At 39.2% G+C, this 18,828-nt stretch overlaps 2 protein-coding genes across 5 annotated transcripts; one reads left to right on the top strand and one right to left on the bottom strand.

Annotated features, from left to right (window-relative positions):
- Positions 1-1,521: 1,521 nt before the first annotated feature.
- On the bottom strand, positions 1,522-6,036 carry LOC103718268 (malate dehydrogenase-like). 2 transcript variants are annotated; one of them, XM_088712513.2, is made up of 8 exons: positions 5,884-6,036; positions 3,158-3,316; positions 2,870-3,045; positions 2,385-2,662; positions 2,159-2,294; positions 1,967-2,078; positions 1,761-1,855; positions 1,522-1,663 (listed from the first exon to the last, which is right to left on the bottom strand). In XM_088712513.2, the coding sequence occupies exons 1-7, from the start codon at positions 5,924-5,926 to the stop codon at positions 1,761-1,763; spliced, it is 999 nt and encodes a 332-aa protein (XP_088568639.2). In that variant the 5' UTR covers positions 5,927-6,036; the 3' UTR covers positions 1,522-1,663. The 2 variants fall into 2 exon arrangements, with proteins under 2 accessions (XP_088568639.2, XP_088568640.2); XM_088712514.2 differs by adding an exon at positions 5,193-5,420 and having other exon boundaries at positions 1,522-1,855; positions 5,884-5,996.
- Positions 6,037-10,722: 4,686 nt separating this feature from the next.
- On the top strand, positions 10,723-16,959 carry LOC103718269 (mannosyltransferase APTG1). Of its 3 annotated transcripts, none has more exons than XM_008807001.5 (9): positions 10,723-11,133; positions 11,210-11,327; positions 11,640-11,744; positions 11,877-12,163; positions 14,025-14,306; positions 14,412-14,607; positions 14,840-14,991; positions 15,093-15,255; positions 16,517-16,959. In XM_008807001.5, exons 1-9 carry the CDS (start codon positions 10,859-10,861, stop codon positions 16,607-16,609), a joined length of 1,671 nt encoding a protein of 556 aa, XP_008805223.3. In that variant the 5' UTR covers positions 10,723-10,858; the 3' UTR covers positions 16,610-16,959. The 3 variants fall into 3 exon arrangements, with proteins under 3 accessions (XP_008805223.3, XP_038970951.2, XP_088568375.2); XM_039115023.3 differs by having other exon boundaries at positions 10,732-11,133; positions 11,877-12,149; positions 14,173-14,306; XM_088712249.2 differs by lacking the exon at positions 16,517-16,959 and adding an exon at positions 16,090-16,291 and having other exon boundaries at positions 10,732-11,133.
- Positions 16,960-18,828: the final 1,869 nt, after the last annotated feature.

Genomic DNA, 18,828 nt, shown 5'->3' with positions numbered 1-18,828 from the left:
TCCAACCGGCTATGCCTTATATGGGTTTTTCTTTTTCATAAAACATAAAAATTTTATTCCTATTGGAATGCTACTTTTCTATCTCTCTTTTTTGAAAACTCCAACCAGAGTAAGAAATATTTTTTTTATTTTTCTGTTGACCACCCCTTTTTCACTTCTTTTCCTGCGAACCACAAGTGTCCTTCAAGTTTTGACTCCCATGAACAAAGTTCATGTTTGTGATGGAAGTGAGACCTGAAGAGGATAGCCACCAAGGTGGTAGCCTGGTGGTAAGGGGGCAATAATTTCGGCCAAGTTGTCCGAGTTCGAAACGCACGGGCGTCGATTAAATGCGGAAATCGAATGCCCCAAGCCCGGACGGCTTGTTGATAGTTATGCTTTCCTTCCACCTGTACCTGGGTGGTGCCAAGTGTGACGTACTCACCTTCGGGTTGGGAGGGTATGAGTAAAACGGTATCTACCCGCAGGAGAGGGGCAGTCGGGGCTGCTACGCGGGGTGGGCTGGTCCCTTCCTCCCCCTACCCCTTTTTTTTAGCAAAAAAAAAGAGAGGATATAAACCATATGACCAAGAACAGCTTGGGCTCATCCATTAACAAGCTGATCCTGAAGACTTGAGTAGAACCTCGGCCAGGTTAAGAGGAGGACATGTTCAGGCCTTCCACGACACACTGCTAACCGAATGCACCCCTACCAGCATTCATACGATCACTGATATTTGCTATTTGAACGTCTTGTCCGCCTGGGAGCAGTAATAAACAATAAAAATAAAGCGTGATCGACCAAAAGGAAACGAATCCTTGCTTATCAGGTCAGTTTCTTTAGTACCAGGTCGTCTGAGATGATTCGATTTCCGGGTGTGATTAAGAGCAGCCAATCGAGACCCAGCCCACCAACGCTTTGGCAGGGAAGTTCTCAGCCCCGATCTCATCAGCAGAACAATTTTTCCCTGAATCTTCGGTGGCCATCGATGGCCAAATAGTCGTTTAGTTATTTATCAAGCATTCTTCAAGTATAAAATGAGATGGAATTCAGAACAGAAGGCAATCACTTGATTCTTAGACTCACCACTCCCGTGAGTTGAAAGATTAAAGCTCATAAAACCAGTACCCAATGAAGAGAGGAAAAAACATGCGTGCATAAAAATCCATATCAGGTTCCACACGCACAAGAAGAAGTCCATATCAGGTTGTTTTGGTTCCATACAAGATCAGAACGCAGCTTGACCTCCTGGGATGCTATCACTCATAAGAAGCAACTGACGGGACAACAAAGAATTTCTTGGGGGAAGAGATGTGTTAGTAAATTCCTCAAAATACATCTAGCTTTGAGTGAGGGCTATACAGCACAGAGAATTTGTTCCATCGATTAATTGCTTGCACAAACCAAAATCAGATATAAAACAGCAATTAAAGTAACTGTTATGCCTTCATTTTTATCCCCACACCCACGCCACCGGTTATGATGAACTGGTAAAAACAGGCTGGTCAACGTAATAACAAAAGTAAAGTCAAATAGGATAATTTTGCTTCTCAATGTTTCCATTGTCTTCATTTTCATTTATGGTTTTTCAACAAAAAAGCAAGAAAACAAACATCTGATCTAAAGACCACTGATGTAACACCACTACCCCCAGGAAAATTGCAACATCGAGAGAAACAACACCTACATCAAAGTTCATACAGGAGCAAATTAATTTATTCAGAAATCATAAAGGCAGTTACCACTCCAACAACAGAAACCCTTATTAAGATGAGGTAACCTAAGAAAGGCATGAATATGCAAGAGCCTTCTCCTCTGTCAGTTCCTGAGCTGTCGCATCCAATTTCTTCCTTGAGAAATCATCAATTGGAAGTCCTGAGTAGAAAACTCATATTAGTGGCTAAAATTTTCTTTTCCTCACATATGTAGTTGCAGCTTTCCTCACAAGTTGTACCAAGAGAACTACCACAGAACAAATAGACATACCTTGGACTATGTTCCACTCGCCGTCACGACACGTAACTGGGAAAGAATAAATGAGCCCAGCAGGCACACCATAGGAGCCATCAGAGTAAACACCCATGGAAACCCAAGTTCCCTATAACAGAAAGTTTCTGACATTTTTTAAGCAAAAATCGCCATGTAAAAGCCACATGAATCCGCAATGAAGATTTTTACCTCAGCAGTCCCAAGGACCCAATCACGTATGTGATCACAAGCAGCACTTGCAGCAGAAAGCGCGCTTGAAAGCTTTCGTGCCTTGATAATTGCAGCACCACGTTGTTGGACGGTGGTGATGAATTCTCCGTTCAGCCTATGAAGATCAGAGTTATGCAATTAGATTGTGTTACCACATATGAAACATATGCAAATAGTGATGGAACTTTTGGATCCGTATTTATACCAATCATCATCAGCAACAAGTTGACGAACAGGTGTCTCTCCACCTTGTGTTTTCACAGTTGCATGATTGACATCAGGGTACTGAGTGGATGAATGATTTCCCCATATAATGACATTCTTTACATCACTGACTTGAATGCTTAGTCGCTCAGATATCTGACCTAGTGCCCTGTTGTGATCTAGCCGTGTCAAGCAAGTTATGTTTTTCACAGGAATGGATGGGGCAAACTCTTTCAAAATTAGGGCATTGGTGTTTGCTGGGTTCGCTACTACCAACACCTGCAGATAAGCATGATTGATTGTTGAATGAAAGTACGTAGAGTAAGGATCTAGATCCTTAAAATTAAAAGAACGTACGCAGAGAGGACAATAAAACTGGGGCACCGAATCATCAATAGAACTCTCAACAAAAAAGACAATCACTTAATTGTGGCATAAAAAAATTATTAAAAACAAAACACATACTGCACCCCCAATGTTGCATACCTTACAGTTTGCAGCTGCATGATTTTTAAGGGCAGAGGCCTGAGACTTGTAGATGGAGACATTCTTTGACATCACATCTTTCCTTTCCATGCCCTCTTTCCTTGGGAAACCACCAACCATGACAGCTATATTGACCCCAGTGCATGCCTCAACAACATCCGTTGTGGCAACAACACCTAATATATCATTTGAGATTGTAATGTACTTTAAGCTGATAATTGATAGAGAAAGTGAAGGAGAAGATAGCTAATAACATTGGATTGTATACTTAGCTTTGAAAGATATTACCTTTCAGAAGAGGAAATGCAGCATCAACCAGCTCCATCTTAACTCCATTTAGAGCTTCTGCAGCAGGTGGAATGTCAAGCATGTGCAAGATAACAGGCTGGTCTGGTCCCAGCATTACACCCCGTGCAATCATAGGTACAAGTGCATATCCAATTTGTCCTGCAAACACAACAGTTTTAACAAAATACATCACGACTCAAAATGTTAATGAAAGAGAATCAACAGACTTTCCCACAGTTCACAAACAGAGAATGATCATCCGAGAATCTGACTTCTCCTATTTCTGAGGAACAGAAGTTTTTGTTGTGCATGTTTGTGTTCTTATTTGGTATTAATGTTAAACATGCAGCCTGACTTAATAAAGAAATTATGTGAATGAAGAAAGCAAGAAAATTTGTCTAATGGGATGAAAGGCAGCTTCATATGACATATGTTTGGCAAGAAAAGCTGATTCCGATTGTCAGCTGGTCTGCTTTCTTATTCGATAATTGAAACTTATATCCAAATTTGTCTATTTTACTCAAAAAGACATTCAGCCAGCTCCTATCTGTATGTATACATTATAAGCTTACAGCTAAAAAAGATGAAAAAAATGCCCAGGATTTTCTCACTTCATAAACAACAATCTTGTTTAATAACCTATTATAAATTATCTTGATCTTCAACAGAAAACAGCAGATAGCAGGTAACAATACCATTTTCCCAAAGGTATGATGAGGCATGTCGTGAACCCACAAATAAAGACAAATCAATACTACACATAACATATCAAATGCATCATAACAATTCAGATGATCTCAGAAATTTAACATATTACAAATTTCTCAAGTTAGAAAAATTAAACAATCCTAAAAAGGGATATCATCGAGAAATAGCGTAATGAGAATAGGTATCAGCAAGATAATGGGAGGGCTAATAAAACAAAAACACAAAGAGGAAACGTGAAAATGACAAAATGAAAACATGCAGATGGGAAAAAAGGGGGAGGGGACATGTTATCTCCAGCGAAGACTCAAGATTCAAAGAATAATGTCTGAACAGCTATCCAGGAATCTGCAGATCTTGTAAGAATGTCTTTAATCTAGAAACCAACGAACAAAAAGACTCTGACCGAAAACCTTCAAGAGTTAGAGAGACCGAGTTAGAGAGACCGGGGGAACAAAAGAGCATGACCAGGAAGATTTTGAACAACCTGAAGAGGACAAATTAGGCATAACCTCAAAGAAAAGGAAGACAAAAAAAATCCACGTGTGGTTTGTCCGCTGCATTTTCTGCTGCAAATTCGAAAGCTTATTCTGACCATCCCAAATTTTAACCCCCCAAAAAAAAAATCAATCAAAACTGAATCCACCTTGACCAAGGTCGTTTTGAGGGCTTTGAGGTTGGGCTGTGCCCAAATGTATTATATGTCCTAACACTGGGTCAGATATAGATGACCCATTATGCAACACAACCCAGCTCCAATAGCAATAAGAACTTGTATTAGTTTGCCAGAGCTGGTAAGTCCTGACATATCATTAGACAGCAGAAATATATCATGTCTTAAGAGAATACATAGTTAACTGCATATTAATTTGATTGAGGCAAGCTTTAGCATGTATTAAAATAAATAATTTTCTGTTGATTTAATGAAAGGACACCAAATAGAGAAGATGCCATAGAGACAATACCCAAAATTTCCCAATGTATCACAATCCACAACCAAATATATGGATTTAGCTTCAATCTAGCCACACAATGACCAACCCAGCAGCCATGATGGTCTGAAATTATATTTCCGGATCCTATACAGACCACACTAAGATAAACCGGCTATTTCCAATGCTATTGTAAACTGACTCACAGGGGAATAAAATAAAATTCTCGTCAAAACCCTGGCCAACCTTTCAGGCTTCCGAGAAGCTGGAGAAAAAATAAATGAAAAGAAAATACTTCATGAAAAACTAAAATTGAAACAAAATAAGCATAATGCAACGGAAGAAGCAGCTCAGTCTATCATTTAATGGGGGGGAAATCCAGTTAAAAACATGCTAACATCGTAATGAAATATGGCACTTGATCTCAGCCATAACCATCCGATCCTGTCTCGGCTATTTAGGTTCAGCATTTTTTCGCTTTTCCTTTCGTTTTTGGAGCAACATGGTTTGGTTACTTTGCCACCACCAAGGATTGAACCCGGGACCTCTCGTATGGGGAAGAGGGTACCAACCAGGTAAGCTAACTGCTTTCGGTCTATTCGCCGACAATAACCATGCAGATCTACCTGTGATGTCATTTCGAGTTAGCTACAAACTAGAAAGCAACACCAGACAAACGAAAATGCGAGATTTTGACAAGATCTAGACTTCCAATGAAATCGCCTGCATCTCAAATAACATAAGCTTAAAAAAAAAACGACAGTCCAGAGATATAGAACTCCCAGTGTCAGAACAAATAAAACAGAGAGAAACGAAACCCAGTTAATACATCAAAGCAACCACCACCGGATATCATCTCATTTAACTTGTTCGATCTCTGGTCTCATCGGATCAGTAAATAGAGATGCCTAAAAACAAAAACAACAAATATTTGAAGCGGATAATCAGCTGATCCACCCATTTGACTTCACGAGATCGCTTCTAAGCGTCACGATGGAGATGGTAAAAATGGCCAGATCCGAGATCCGATTGGATCCGATCGAAGTGGATCCTAGTGGGAGATCGGAGGAAGAGAGAGATGTCACCGACCTGCGGCGCCGGTGACGAGAACTCGAACGGGATCCTTCGCCATTGGTGCGGAGCGGCGTGGAGCTGAAGAACTTTCTAGAAGGACGCGAGGAGGAGATTGCGGCAGAAGAGACGACCTAGACGATGGGGCGAGAAGATATTTATAGAGTCCAGGTGTGGAGGTACACGAACGACGGGTGGTTCTATATACACCCCCCGTATTGCTCAGGACACCCCCAAAAAATTAAAAAAAAATTAAATACTCTCTACACCCCCCCCCATTTGCTAAGGACACCCCTAAAAAATTAAAAATTCCTAAATTACCTCCCACCCTCCCCACCCCCTCACCTAAATTGCTCTCTACACCCCCCAAACCCCCCCCCCACCCTGCTCTTCCCCTCCAAAACACCTCGCCAACGCCCAAAACCCCCCCGTTCCCCCTTCTCCCTCTCGTCGCCGGCATTCTCCCGATCTCCGACCACCTCGCCGGCTTCTCCCGGAACCACCTCGCCGGCTTCTCCCGAATTTTTTTTTTTCACGGTTCGTGCTCCGTTCGGCACTGGATCGCCGAACAAAAGGCTTCTGTTCGGCTGAACAGTGCCGGACAGAAGCCTTCTGTTCGGTACTGTGCAGCCGAACAGATCTGTTCGGTTGAGGGTTGCCGAACAGAAGGCTTCTGTTCGGCACTGTTCAGCCGAACAGAAGGCTTCTGTTCGGCACTGTTCAGCCGAACAGAAGCCTTTTGTTCGGCGATCCAGTGCCAAACGGAGCACGAACCGGAAAAAAAAAAATTTCGAAACAAGGTGGAACACGTACCTTTGCGGCCGATTCTTCGTCCCAAATCACTAGTTGTTTGTCCATGCTTCGAATGGGGCTTAAATCTCCTTCAAAGATCGCCTAAACGATGTAAATGAATCGAGGGGTTTAAGGGGGGTTTGAGGGGGTTTTTTTTTTTCTTTTCAAAACGAAACGGAGGAGGAGGAAGGGGGGTGTACTGAGAAAATTTCAAGGGCAATATGGTAATTACACTAAAGGTTAGTTTGGGTATTTTTTTTTGGTTTTTGGGGGGTGTCCTGAGCAATAGGGGGGGTGTATATAGAACTACCCACGAATGACTCCCTCGGGGGTGGTTCTATATACACCCCCCCTATTGCTCAGGACACCCCCAAAAATTAAAAAAAAATTAAATACTCTCTACACCCCCCCATTTGCTAAGGACACCCCTAAAAAATTAAAAATTCCTAAATTACCCCCCACCCTCCCCACCCCCTCACCTAAATTGCTCTCTACACCCCCCAACCCCCCCCACACCCCGCTCTTCCCCTCCAAAACACCTCGCCAACGCCCAAAACCCCCCCTTCCCCCTTCTCCCTCTCGTCGCCGGCATTCTCCAGATCTCCGACCACCTCGCCGGCTTCTCCCGGAACCACCTCGCCGGCTTCTCCCGAAATTTTTTTTTTTCACGGTTCGTGCTCCGTTCGGCACTGGATCGCCGAACAAAAGGCTTCTGTTCGGCTGAACAGTGCCGGACAGAAGCCTTCTGTTCGGCACTGTGCAGCCGAACAGATCTGTTCGGTTGAGGGTTGCCGAACAGAAGGCTTCTGTTCGGCACTGTTCAGCCGAACAGAAGCCTTTTGTTCGGCGATCCAGTGCCGAACGGAGCACGAACCGTGAAAAAAAAAAAATTTCGAAACAAGGTGGAACACGTACCTTTGCGGCCGATTCTTCGTCCCAAATCACTAGTTGCTTGTCCATGCTTCGAATGGGGCTTAAATCTCCTTCAAAGATCGCCTAAACGATGTAAATGGATCGGGGGGTTTGAGGGGGGGTTTTTTTTTCTTTTCAAAACGAAACGGAGGAGGAGGAAGGGGGGTGTATGAGAAAATTTCAAGGGCAATATGGTAATTACACTAAAGGTTAGTTTGGGTATTTTATTTTTGGTTTTTGGGGGGGGGTGTCCTGAGCAATAGGGGGGGTGTATATAGAACTACCCCTCCCTCGGCGTCTTTCGTGTTTCAGAATAACCCCGGCAATGCAAATAATTGCCGATGAACCACAAGATAAAGGGCATTTTACAAATATTCCCGTGTATAATTTTTATATACCGACTTTCTTTACATATTTTCGTGGTAGGTTTTTTTTTTTCTGACCATTTTTTACTAGTAAACCAAAATATTATTTTACATAAACCAAAGTAGATTTTAATTGATAAAATGCCTACAAATTGTAATGTACAATAACAATGAATGAGTCAAGCACACACAAACTTCAAAAGGCTTCAGAATGCATGGCGATGAATTTAAATAAAATAAAATTAAATCATAATGAGCCCTTTTCAATATATTCATAAATTACATTAACTTCGTAACTTTATTGTAAATAGCTTACATCTAGTTTAGAAGTCACACAAAAATAAAAAAAATAAATATCATATGATGTTATTATAAGTGGATGTTAAATAGAATTGGTTCAGAAAAATAAGACCCTTTTCACAGCCCCTCCTTTTTTACAGTAAATAAAAAATTACACTAAGCATCACATCAACCTTTAAACTTGTTAAACTATATATATAATAGCAATGTTCAAAATTAATAATAACTAAACTCAATAATATAAAATATATAAAAATAGTTTTTTTATAGGTCGGATAGATCATATACTTCTAGTATACATTCAATATTAAAAAAAAAAAAGTTTACTAATCTTACCACGACAAATGCATTGTGTAACATAAAAAATGAACATCCATCAAAATTAAAAAAAATCATTATTGACAAAAAAAAAGGGAGATGTATTGATCAAGGAAACAAATTAAAAGTACGTAACATTAAATCTTGATTAAAAAATAAGAACCAGGCATAGTGAGAACTTGAATCTTATTGTAGAACTAGAGATATGTAGATAGAGATGGAGGAAGAAGCAAATTGAATTTAGATTTGCAGAGGATGGTGAGGAAAACCCAAAGCCGGAGTCTATGGTTGGACAATTAAATAGATTCTTAATCTAGAGTTTCTACCCATAAATAATTTGTGTTCTCCTTGCTACAAGCAACATCGTGATGGTCATAGGTTTTCGCAAATGGATAGATGTTGACATCAAGGTTGGCTTGAGGGCATCCTCGTCCAACGCCCATAAAATTTTTTATTTCTTTCCTTAACAAAAGAATTTTTTATATATATTTTTTAATTATTTTTCTATGGCTTCTAGTCGCGTTGGAATTCCATCAAGAGGTGCACTTTACTCCCAGACTTCTTTTCAAAAAAAAAGGCAGCTTAATAATTTATTAATAATAGCACTTCACTCCCATTCTTGCAATGAATAGCATTACTTATACAGCACATATAAATAGCCATTAAGAAATAAATTCTATATAAACTTATCACATAGATAGCTATTAAGAAATAACTGCTATATGAACTTTCTCGTAAAATATTACCCATATGAAAACATTGTAATGGTTATGTTATGAAGTATATAAATATTATAGCAAAAGCTGTATAAGTTTGAAAAATAAAATAAATTATTAAAGAAGAGTGAAATCTAAATGATTTTTGTAAAGCTAGGCTAGGATGCGCTTGTATGTATTTTAACCCAAATACCTATCTAGTAGAAATCATTGATGCACTTTTTAAAATGGAAATCAGCACTTTTGATAATAATCTTTGATGTATAAAATGCTTAGAGATTAAAAATAATTTATTTTAGAGGTACGTTGCTTGTGCATTAAGTGAGTATAAGAAAAATGAATGGTAGCAATATAGTTATTGAGCTAAAATATATTATACGCTACATAATTTATAAAATAAATTATTGATCATCAAATTCAGCTAATTTGGATACGTATATACTATAAATCGAATGGAGATACAATAATATACTGTTAAAATAAAAAAAAATTCATTGATTAGATGTATAAGTAAAAATATCAAAATTACATAATATTTATCTGTAGATATTTTATATACTATAAATGGTATCGATTTTTATTTTCAAAAAAATATATTTTGAATATTCAAATGCACGCTAGCCTCACTCAATTTTTATATATTTTTTTGTAAAATTTTTTTAGATTTTTTACATGAATACCTAAAATTCAAATTTACGTGAATACCCTCTTTTTATGTTTATTTTTGTACCTTTATAAAATACTATTTTTTACAAATGCCCCTAATATAATAGTTCTCCTATTAATAAAAACCATACATTTTAATTAAAAATAAAGCAAAATTTTGAAATTATTTTTTTTGCTTTATATCACGATCGTCTTATAAATATTTTCTTTTACACATCTACCCATTAAGAATATTTTAATCATTTTAATTTAAAATTATTATTTTTTAATGACGTTAGATGGCGTGGATATATATACAAAAATTAAGGATAAAAAAAAGAATATAATCGCAAAATAAGTGTTTTATAAGGATATACATGCAAATATAAATTTGGAGAGGATACTCGTACTAAACCTGATATTTATCCTATGCAAGAAGAGTACTGGGTGCTGAGCATATATGCCTCCAAGGTGACTCCTCTATGGTGATTGAGTGGATTCGTAGAGTGGATTGTTATGGGTTGGTTACACTCTGATTCATGAGATTCGTAGACTGGCACAGAAGATAAGCTATTTTCAGGTACTAACATATGTTTTGGAAGACGAACAACGCAGCTAACTGGGTCGCTTCCTTCGTTGCTCGACATTCTGGAAAGATTATTTGGACATCCGTAAAAAATATACCTCTCCGTTGTACTCTTTACTTTCTTTTGATCTAGCAGTATGTAATATATATATATATATATATATATATATATATATATATATTTATGCAAAATAAATCCAAAAATTTTTACATATTCTCTCTGAAACGGAATAGAATACCAATCGGCCCTCCAGCGAGCCTATAATGGCAATGCCACAGGACCTGGAAGTCTGTAACAAAGGCTCGCTGGCATCTTCTTTAAGCCGGGAAGACCGAATCTCGCAGCCATTCACCAAACAATGAGCCATCGGCGACGACCGGACTTACCTCCGTCGAGAACGACGGATCGGACCCCAAACCCCAAACTCGGCCGAGGAGAAGAAGGGGACAGAAAGGGAAAGATGTCGTCGTCGTGGTCTTCGAGAGGGATCGCCTCCGCTTTCTTCTCGTCGGAGAGGAGGGTATGGGGGTTGTCGCTTGCCTTCCGAGCCACCAATTCGCTGCTGGTCCAGACCTACTTCAACCCGGACGAGCACTGGCAGTCCCTCGAGGTCGCCCACCGCATCGTCTTCGGGTATCTCCCTCCCTCCCAAGCACAGCTCTTCACTTCGATTCAATTCGATATGATTTGATTCGTATACTGATATTAGGTATGGGCATCTGACATGGGAGTGGAAGAGGGGGATCCGCAGCTATCTCCATCCTCTGGTATTCGCTCTGCTCTACAAGATCATGGCTTTCCTTCGCTTGGACACCCCATGGTTCATGGTAACTACTCTCTGCCTCTATTCTTTCTTCTCCTCTCCTAAAACAGGCCGCTTTCTTTGACAGATGGGGTTAGAGAGAGGGTTTCTTGGATTCAAGAAAGGGGTTAGATTCTCAGGCCTTGTTTGTCTCGGGCAGCTCATTTTAAAAATTCTTGCCTTCTCTCTTGCAGCGGGTAGCACGAGCACTATCCTTTTATTCTTGAAACAGGCGGAGATAATTTTTCCTCTTTTCTGCTAATTCGCAGATAATTAATTCTCTTCGAACTCTTTGACGTGCTGTTATTTTCTAACATCTGCTCGACTTTTTCTTTAGGTCAAGGCCCCGCGGCTTCTGCAGTCCTTATTTTCCTCGTTTGGCGATTTATACATGTACAAACTCTCGAAGCTCTTATTCGATGAGCATGTGGCAAGATGGGCCGTATCCTTTTCTGATTATTCTCTACAAATCCAACTAATGCATTCCTTTTTCTCTCCCATGACATTAGATACTGCAGTAGATGCTGTGCTTATCTTATTTGGTAAGGATTGTATCCTTAATTCCGTTGCGCAGTTCTTTTGTCAATTAGGGAACTGGTTCATGTTCTTCTGTATTACGCGAACATTATCAAATAGCTTGGAAACAGTGCTGACCATAATGGGACTGTACTATTGGCTCTCTGCCAGCTGTTCTTTGGAGGATGTTTCTACTGCATCAAGGAAATTGGCATTGTTTATAGCAGCATTAGCTTGTGCCATTCGGCCAACAAGTGCTATTACATGGTTCTATGTAGGGATGCTGGATCTAGTTGGACTGCAGTCAAGATTGGGGTTCCTCTTTCTTGAGGTAATCCCGATGGGGTAGGTAATTATTTTCTGTTAGTGTATGTTTACATTACTTATCATATTAGTTTCTTCAAAACTTGAAGAATTTTCTACTTAAAAGTGTATTCCTTCACTATGCTATAACACAAAGAAACTTGGTATGAAAATGCAGCACTATTCAACTCAAATTGAAACTGTGCTTGTACTTTGTCGAGTAGCTCAGTTTTTTTAAAGGATCAGTTGCTCTATGGAGTTACATAATTCAAGTTCACTTCCTGCTTCACCAAAAATAGAATGAAAAAGGAAACAAAATTAAAAGGGATGTAAACCCGTGCCCGTTAACTAAGTTTATGGTTCAATACTGTTTTTATGGTAGATCCATAATACAATTTTCAATAGAAGGTTAGGGAGACACTTACAAATTAGTAAAATGGGAGATGGAATGTAGAGCCCAAGTCACATAAGATGCATGCTGTGCACAGCATTCTAAGCACAGAACATGTGGTTGTCTTTTAATGTTTGCCTCGACCACCATGTTCATCTCTGGAAAACAACGCCTAAAGAGAGTATCTCCACTGCATATTGTTTATGTTTATTAAAAAAATTTCTTGTCTCTCTCTTGCCATCACTAATGTGATAGGATTCATGCGTCAATCTTATGCCAATCCTCTATTCTTTTGTGTCAAGGATCCAGGTTGGTGTTGGCTGCATCTTTTATTGATCAATTGCTATTAAGTAGTCTTAGGAATAGGACCCACTCTCCAAGCAATATAATGCCATTAAAAGTAGTAATTACCAAAGTATAATGCTTTTAAGTTTACCCTCAAAGTCTGATTGGTTCAACAACTTGTAAAATGTATTAGAAGATGTAGAAAATAGGACGAGCTGGATTAATATTAGATAATGTTAGCAGGGTAGATACTAAATAATGGTACTGAGCTGTGCATGATTATGTAGACCATGAACTCATTTTGGTTTGACAAACTAAGGAGTGAGCACAAACTGCTTGGAGGCTCTACTCTCGAGGGCAACCATTTTAAATTTTTTGCAAACCATTTGTTTCTGTCACAAATTTAGATCTTGACTAGTTATAGATTAATAACGTATTGACAGTTAAGCTTCATGATGAATATAACATGTGTAATATTGTGCTGGAATTCTGAAGATAATAGTAGAGAACAATGGTTCTAATCATCCAAAATGGTTTTTAGCCTTAAATTTGTGGAAATTTAATTGAATTTAAGGTCTTGATCACAACCTATTGTCAAGATATGAAGAAGGTGACTATATTTGCTATCTTGGAGCTATTGCACAGAAAAATATATGTAAACGATGTCATGCTGAGTAGAACATTAGTGGGATGGTTGAATCTTGCATGGAGGTAATATGAAGGGGAAAGTATTCTACCACAATGTAATTCTGGTAAAAAGTTAAATAGTTAGAATGTCGCGGTAAATATGATGCAGGTACGTAAAAATAATATAATATGTATAAAATGCCAAAAATGGTAAAAAATAGAATTTGAGCATCACAAGCAGTTAATGTCACCACTTCAATTTTGAAGTGATGGTGAACTTATTGAGATGTGATGACCTTGATTGGTGATGACTGAGAGAAATTAGGCAAGAGGGGGAAAATAAGTATGGATTGGTTGGAAAGAGGAGTTGATGGACCTAAGATAACATGTATGCTAAGTAATGTTTTTATAAAGTGGAAACCAGTAGAAGTAAAGCTATGAGTTTATAAGCAAACATTTAGAGGGTGTTTGCATACGGATGATTGACTTTAAATAACTGGATGACAGCTGACAGTCCCCTGTGTGTCAGTTTTTACATATGCTACTTTTTTCTTTATTATAATTTATTATTCTCTTCTACTAAGTTTTTGATGTTAACAGGGTTCTAGTGGTTGCGGTTACATGTTTGTTTGATCGGTGGATGTACGGGTCATGGATATTTGTGCCTCTAAATTTTCTTAAGTTTAATTTCCTTTCTTCTGGAGGGGACTACTATGGAACTCACAAATGGCATTGGTACTTTACTCAGGGATTTTCAGCTATGCTTTTGACTTTCTTACCTTTTTCAATATATGGCATCTTTAAATCAAAGAAATGGAGGCTTTCAGGTCTAATTGCTTGGGTTTTAGGGGTTTATAGTATGCTTGGTCACAAAGAATTCAGGTACTGTTAGTTTCATAATTTATTGTTCATGTTAATTTGTTACAACATTCTTAACCTTGTTTTACTTTCTCATTCCTCAATTAATAAACAGGTTGTGCATTACAGGTTTGTCCTGCCAGTACTTCCTATAGCTTTGATGTTTGCTGGCTATTCATTAGCAGTGATGTCAAAACCAGATTTTCCAGATCCAAAAAGAAGAAACAAATATTGCAATAGATTGCCGTTAAGAGTGCGTCTGGCTGTTCTCTTCCTCATAATGAGCAATGTTCCAATGGCATTATATATGAGCATAGTTCATCAGGTAACACAGTACTTGTTGACGCGTGATATCTTTGTTTACTTTTCTTTTTCCTGGTTTCCCATTCTCTAAAGTTCAGTACAAACAGATTCTCTTTCATCGTATCATAGAAGTTCTTATTGATGTCTTGAATGCAGTATGTTGTTTCGTTTTGTTGCTGTTGTTGGGTCAGTTGGGTTGGGTTGGGGTTTCAATGTTTGTTTGTTTATTCTTACATTGCAAATTTGCCAGCCAGAGAGGAAGTGAAGATGTTATGTTCTATCTATCTAAAGAGGCCCATGATGGAAAGGTGAAGAGCATTCTATTCCTTATGCCGTGCCATTCCACACCTTATTACTCTACCTTACATCATAATCTGCCAATGCGCTTTCTGGATTGCACTCCAAGGTTATTCTTTTGAGCAATTTCTCAACCTTAATTTTGGTCGGAAATGCTTGCGTATTGAGTATGAAAGTTTATCACTGGCTTAAAATTTTCGTTGTCTGCAGTGACGGTAAAGAGATCCCAGATGAGTCGGATCGTTTTCTGATGGATCCTGCTGGCTTTGCGACTGACATGTTTGGGAATTCATCTTCACCCAGTCACATAGTATTGTTCAGTTCTGAAGAAGGATCTTTAAGGGAGTTTCTGATATCACATTCCTTTAGAGAGGTAAAGTTACCGCATGGAGCATACATTTGTACTTAATTTTTTTCACTAAATGAGTTAATTGCTTTTGCTGCCAGCGCTTGTCAGTTGACTGGAACAGACTATGCTGCTATTTAATAATCAATTACAGACCTCCATTATATTGCAATTTATGGATTTTAATAAGGATGGTCAATTACCAATAGTTGTACTAAAGCTTAATCCAGTGCTGGACTGTTAATTAATCAGTTGCATCACAGGGTAGGCTGGAACCTTCTGATGACTATTTTGTAGCATGTTTCTTCTTGAATTATTTGCTTCATAAGGTTTCAAATGTTCTTCACATTTGCTAATTTTTGTTTCTCCCTGGACTTCTATGACGAAGATTATGTGAATGTATGATTTCTTAAATTAGTATGCTAACCAATCTTGAGGAGAAATTTTAAATATGTTCCTCAGAGTTGCGATATCCAGACAAATCTGAAATACCCTTGTTGGCAATTTTTTAAAGTCTTACAATAAAGATTTCGTCCTCTTATTTTTTTCCCCGCAAATAACTGTTAACCTAAGGCACTTTACTTTTGAGCAGTCTGGATCAACAATCAATGATGGTCAGCCTACTTGGTATTGCTATTTTTGTGCATTATTTGCTTGTATTGCTGATTGTTGTTCCATAACATTTGGTGGTTTCAACAATTTGATTGCTTATAATTTGCCATATTCTGTTAACCTGTTGCCTTTGAAAAACTATTTTATGATGATTACTGGTTGTGCTGTTGGGATTTTTTCCCGTATTTAACTACCATTTCAATTGTTTTCCCAAAATTACATTTTTTTTACTCTCTTTTGTTTATATAGTGGCTGATTACCATGAAATCAGATGATCTGTTAGCTGCCTTATTTGAGTGACAATAAGTGAAAAAGGGACAAGGATATAATGACAAACCCCAAGTTGAACATTGTTGGAACCTGGCCCAACTAGCCCGTAAGTCGTCCACATCAGGAACGTTAAGGGCCATTTGCTTGGGTGACACATCCGCTTACAGGCAGATATTTCCTTGGAGGTAGAATGATTAGGTAGTAGGGTTTGTAACTTTTGTGCCTTCATGGATTAATTGATAAATCTGGTCGATTAAATACAGTAATGGCAACCAGAAGTGAAGGGAAAAAACGTTGTAGCTACGAGGATAAGCTAAAGTTGCTTGACATGTTGTCGAGTCGGTCTTCTTCTGCCTTGATATCTTATTATTCCTTTCTTTTCTTTCCTCTTTGTCATGGTTGACAGGTGAGGAGGTTTTTCCATGCTCATTTCAAAGTGGACCGTGATCTTCAAGCATCTGTTACTGTATATGCTCTCGCAGATCTTGCGGTGACTTGATCGGTTGGTTCTCCATCAGCAGGCTTTTCTCGACTCTTCTAACTTTTTATCGCTTCTATTCATCAATTGGTACTTAACTGAGCTGCTTTATTCATTTTGAAGTCAGACTATCTCGACTGACAACAGGATGCAGCATGTCACAGGATTCCGATTTAAAAATCATCTTTTTGTGCCAGGAAAAGTTTAGAACTATATTCTCAACATTTTTGTGTGGTTTATTTTCTGGGTTATCATCATGCACGATAAAAGCTTGCTTCTACCATTTTGACGTGTTTATCATGTTTCTCATCTTTTTTGCTAGTACATGTTAAGATTGCTTATTGAAGGTAAAAGACTTGGCTTGTTATTCCTTTGTTGGCACCAGGTACAAATATATGTGCACAAACAAGCATAGAATGCCAAACTTCACTACCCAAATCTCAATCCTGTGCTCTCTACAGGGGCTTCAAAATTTGTGCCAAAACTATGTAGTTTCCATACCAAATTCTCATGGTAGTTTACCACGCAACCCTAGCATGACTACTGGAGCAGCCATGAGTTTCTCGACTCTTCAAGCTCAGAACTCTCGGAGGGACATGCTGGGGGTTTACATTCATCTCTACGAGTCTACCAATGACCATGTAATCCTTTATAATTATTAACTTCTCGCTATTTCTTTATTCAAGAAGAGTACAGCCCTTGTCACCCACTCTGGGTTAAAGGTATATGGACAGGCTCAAAGGCCCAGGCAGCGGCAGCGAGGCTGATACCTCAAATTGGATGGTCAAATTCCTCGAGCACTTTTGTCATGCTGCATGAGCCGCTCTAAGTCTTGTGTGTAGCCTCGCCCGGGGCTGAAGAATGTATTTTGGCCATAGTTGCTAGCGGGAAGGATTTCCGAAATTTTAAAGCGGTGCATGGTAAGCAAGAGGCATATATATTGTGTGGTCGATTACTTAGCTAATGCATAGCTGCAGATGCAGGGTAGATGCCAATTTGGACCAAAAAAAATGTATCCTTCTTTTATGTCTACCTTTGCCCTGTCTGATGCTTATGGTATTACTAATATTCAAATAAAAGTGAAAAAAAGGGTAAGGAAACGAGACTGGAGTGCCTAACATCATATTCTACCGCAACTGAATCGAGGTCGGAATGAAGAGATCACTGCCCCCCCTCCCCCTTTTTTATTCTTTATGGAAAGAGATCACTGCCCTGTAAGACATAGGTGGAATTTTATGAAAGAAATATTGGACACTTCGACCTTATGCTAGATCTACCATATTGATCTCAGACATGAACTGAAAATAACGGCTTCGGCACTAGCTTCGAGCATCTAACCAACCAAGATGAGCGACTTTAGTCTCAAGCGAGCAGGAGCCATCAGTAGAGAAGAACGATCAATGCATATGGACAAGAACTAACAATTCTAACAACCAACAGCTCCAGCAATCCGCAGTCATGGCAGCACCACGGCATGCGCCCCACCAGTATCGCCGACTACCCACATGGACAAGCTTCCATACCGCAGTAGTATTACTGGCTGTTACCTGGCCATCATTGCACGCTACGTCAGGTCAGATAATAACAAAATAAGCTCTCTTATATAAAAGGATAGCTGATAGCTCAGCTGCTCAGGAGATCTTAGGTACGACACATGCAATATTTATTACTCACAAAGTCACACTCTTTTGAAATCTCTCTTTTCCATATTGTTGCCTCTTTATTCTGATTTAGGCATCAGAGAATTTCTTGCCGAAGACTCTCCACTTCTTACAGGCCACCAGCAGAGGAGATTAGCACCCGACACACCAACCGACATGCTCAGCTCGTCTTCAGCTGACCTCGGAATCAATCGAGCTGCGCTCCCATTTCGGTACAAATAAGGCGGCAAGGGAACCCATGTTCTTGCCTGTGAAGGCAGACAATATAGTTCAATCTTGATGCCACCTCGAGCTTGATAGGAGTGCCTCTCGGCCTTCTGCCCCAGCTTGGCGTATGGGTGAGATGGGCGTCATGCGAGCCAGGGTTGCTCGAGGAAAGGCTGGGCCACAACCGAGAACGGCAGCTGAGTGGGGCAAAGGGATGGCTTGAAATAATAATGATAAAAAAAACAATAGTCTATGCAATGGCCTCGAGGAGAAGGGGAAAAGGGGGAGGCGAGCTCCTCCATCATTTCTCGAGGATATTTTGTTTTGCTAGCAGAGTAGCAGGTATGCTCGGTCCAGAGACCTAGCTTGAGC

Source organism: Phoenix dactylifera, chromosome 16, assembly GCF_051530095.1.
Source record: "Phoenix dactylifera cultivar Ajwa chromosome 16, Ajwa_hap1_PhDact_Kaust_v1.1, whole genome shotgun sequence".
Lineage (NCBI taxonomy): Eukaryota > Viridiplantae > Streptophyta > Magnoliopsida > Arecales > Arecaceae > Phoenix > Phoenix dactylifera.
The sequence above is the reverse complement of the archived record's forward strand: the minus strand, read 5'-3'. Positions and strand labels throughout refer to the sequence as shown.

Coding starts and splice junctions, on each gene's coding strand:
- LOC103718268 (XM_088712513.2), bottom strand. CDS start 5,926: ATGGCGAAGGATCCCGTTCGAGTTCTCGTCACCGGCGCCGCAG. Junction 2,295..2,384: donor CTTGTTGCTGATGATGATTG/GTATAAATACGG, acceptor TGATCTTCATAG/GCTGAACGGAGAATTCATCA. Junction 2,079..2,158: donor GGGTCCTTGGGACTGCTGAG/GTAAAAATCTTC, acceptor TTTCTGTTATAG/GGAACTTGGGTTTCCATGGG.
- LOC103718269 (XM_008807001.5), top strand. CDS start 10,859: ATGAGCCATCGGCGACGACCGGACTTACCTCCGTCGAGAACGACGGAT. Junction 14,307..14,411: donor CTTGGTCACAAAGAATTCAG/GTACTGTTAGTT, acceptor TGTGCATTACAG/GTTTGTCCTGCCAGTACTTC. Junction 15,256..16,516: donor TATCACATTCCTTTAGAGAG/GTAAAGTTACCG, acceptor CATGGTTGACAG/GTGAGGAGGTTTTTCCATGC.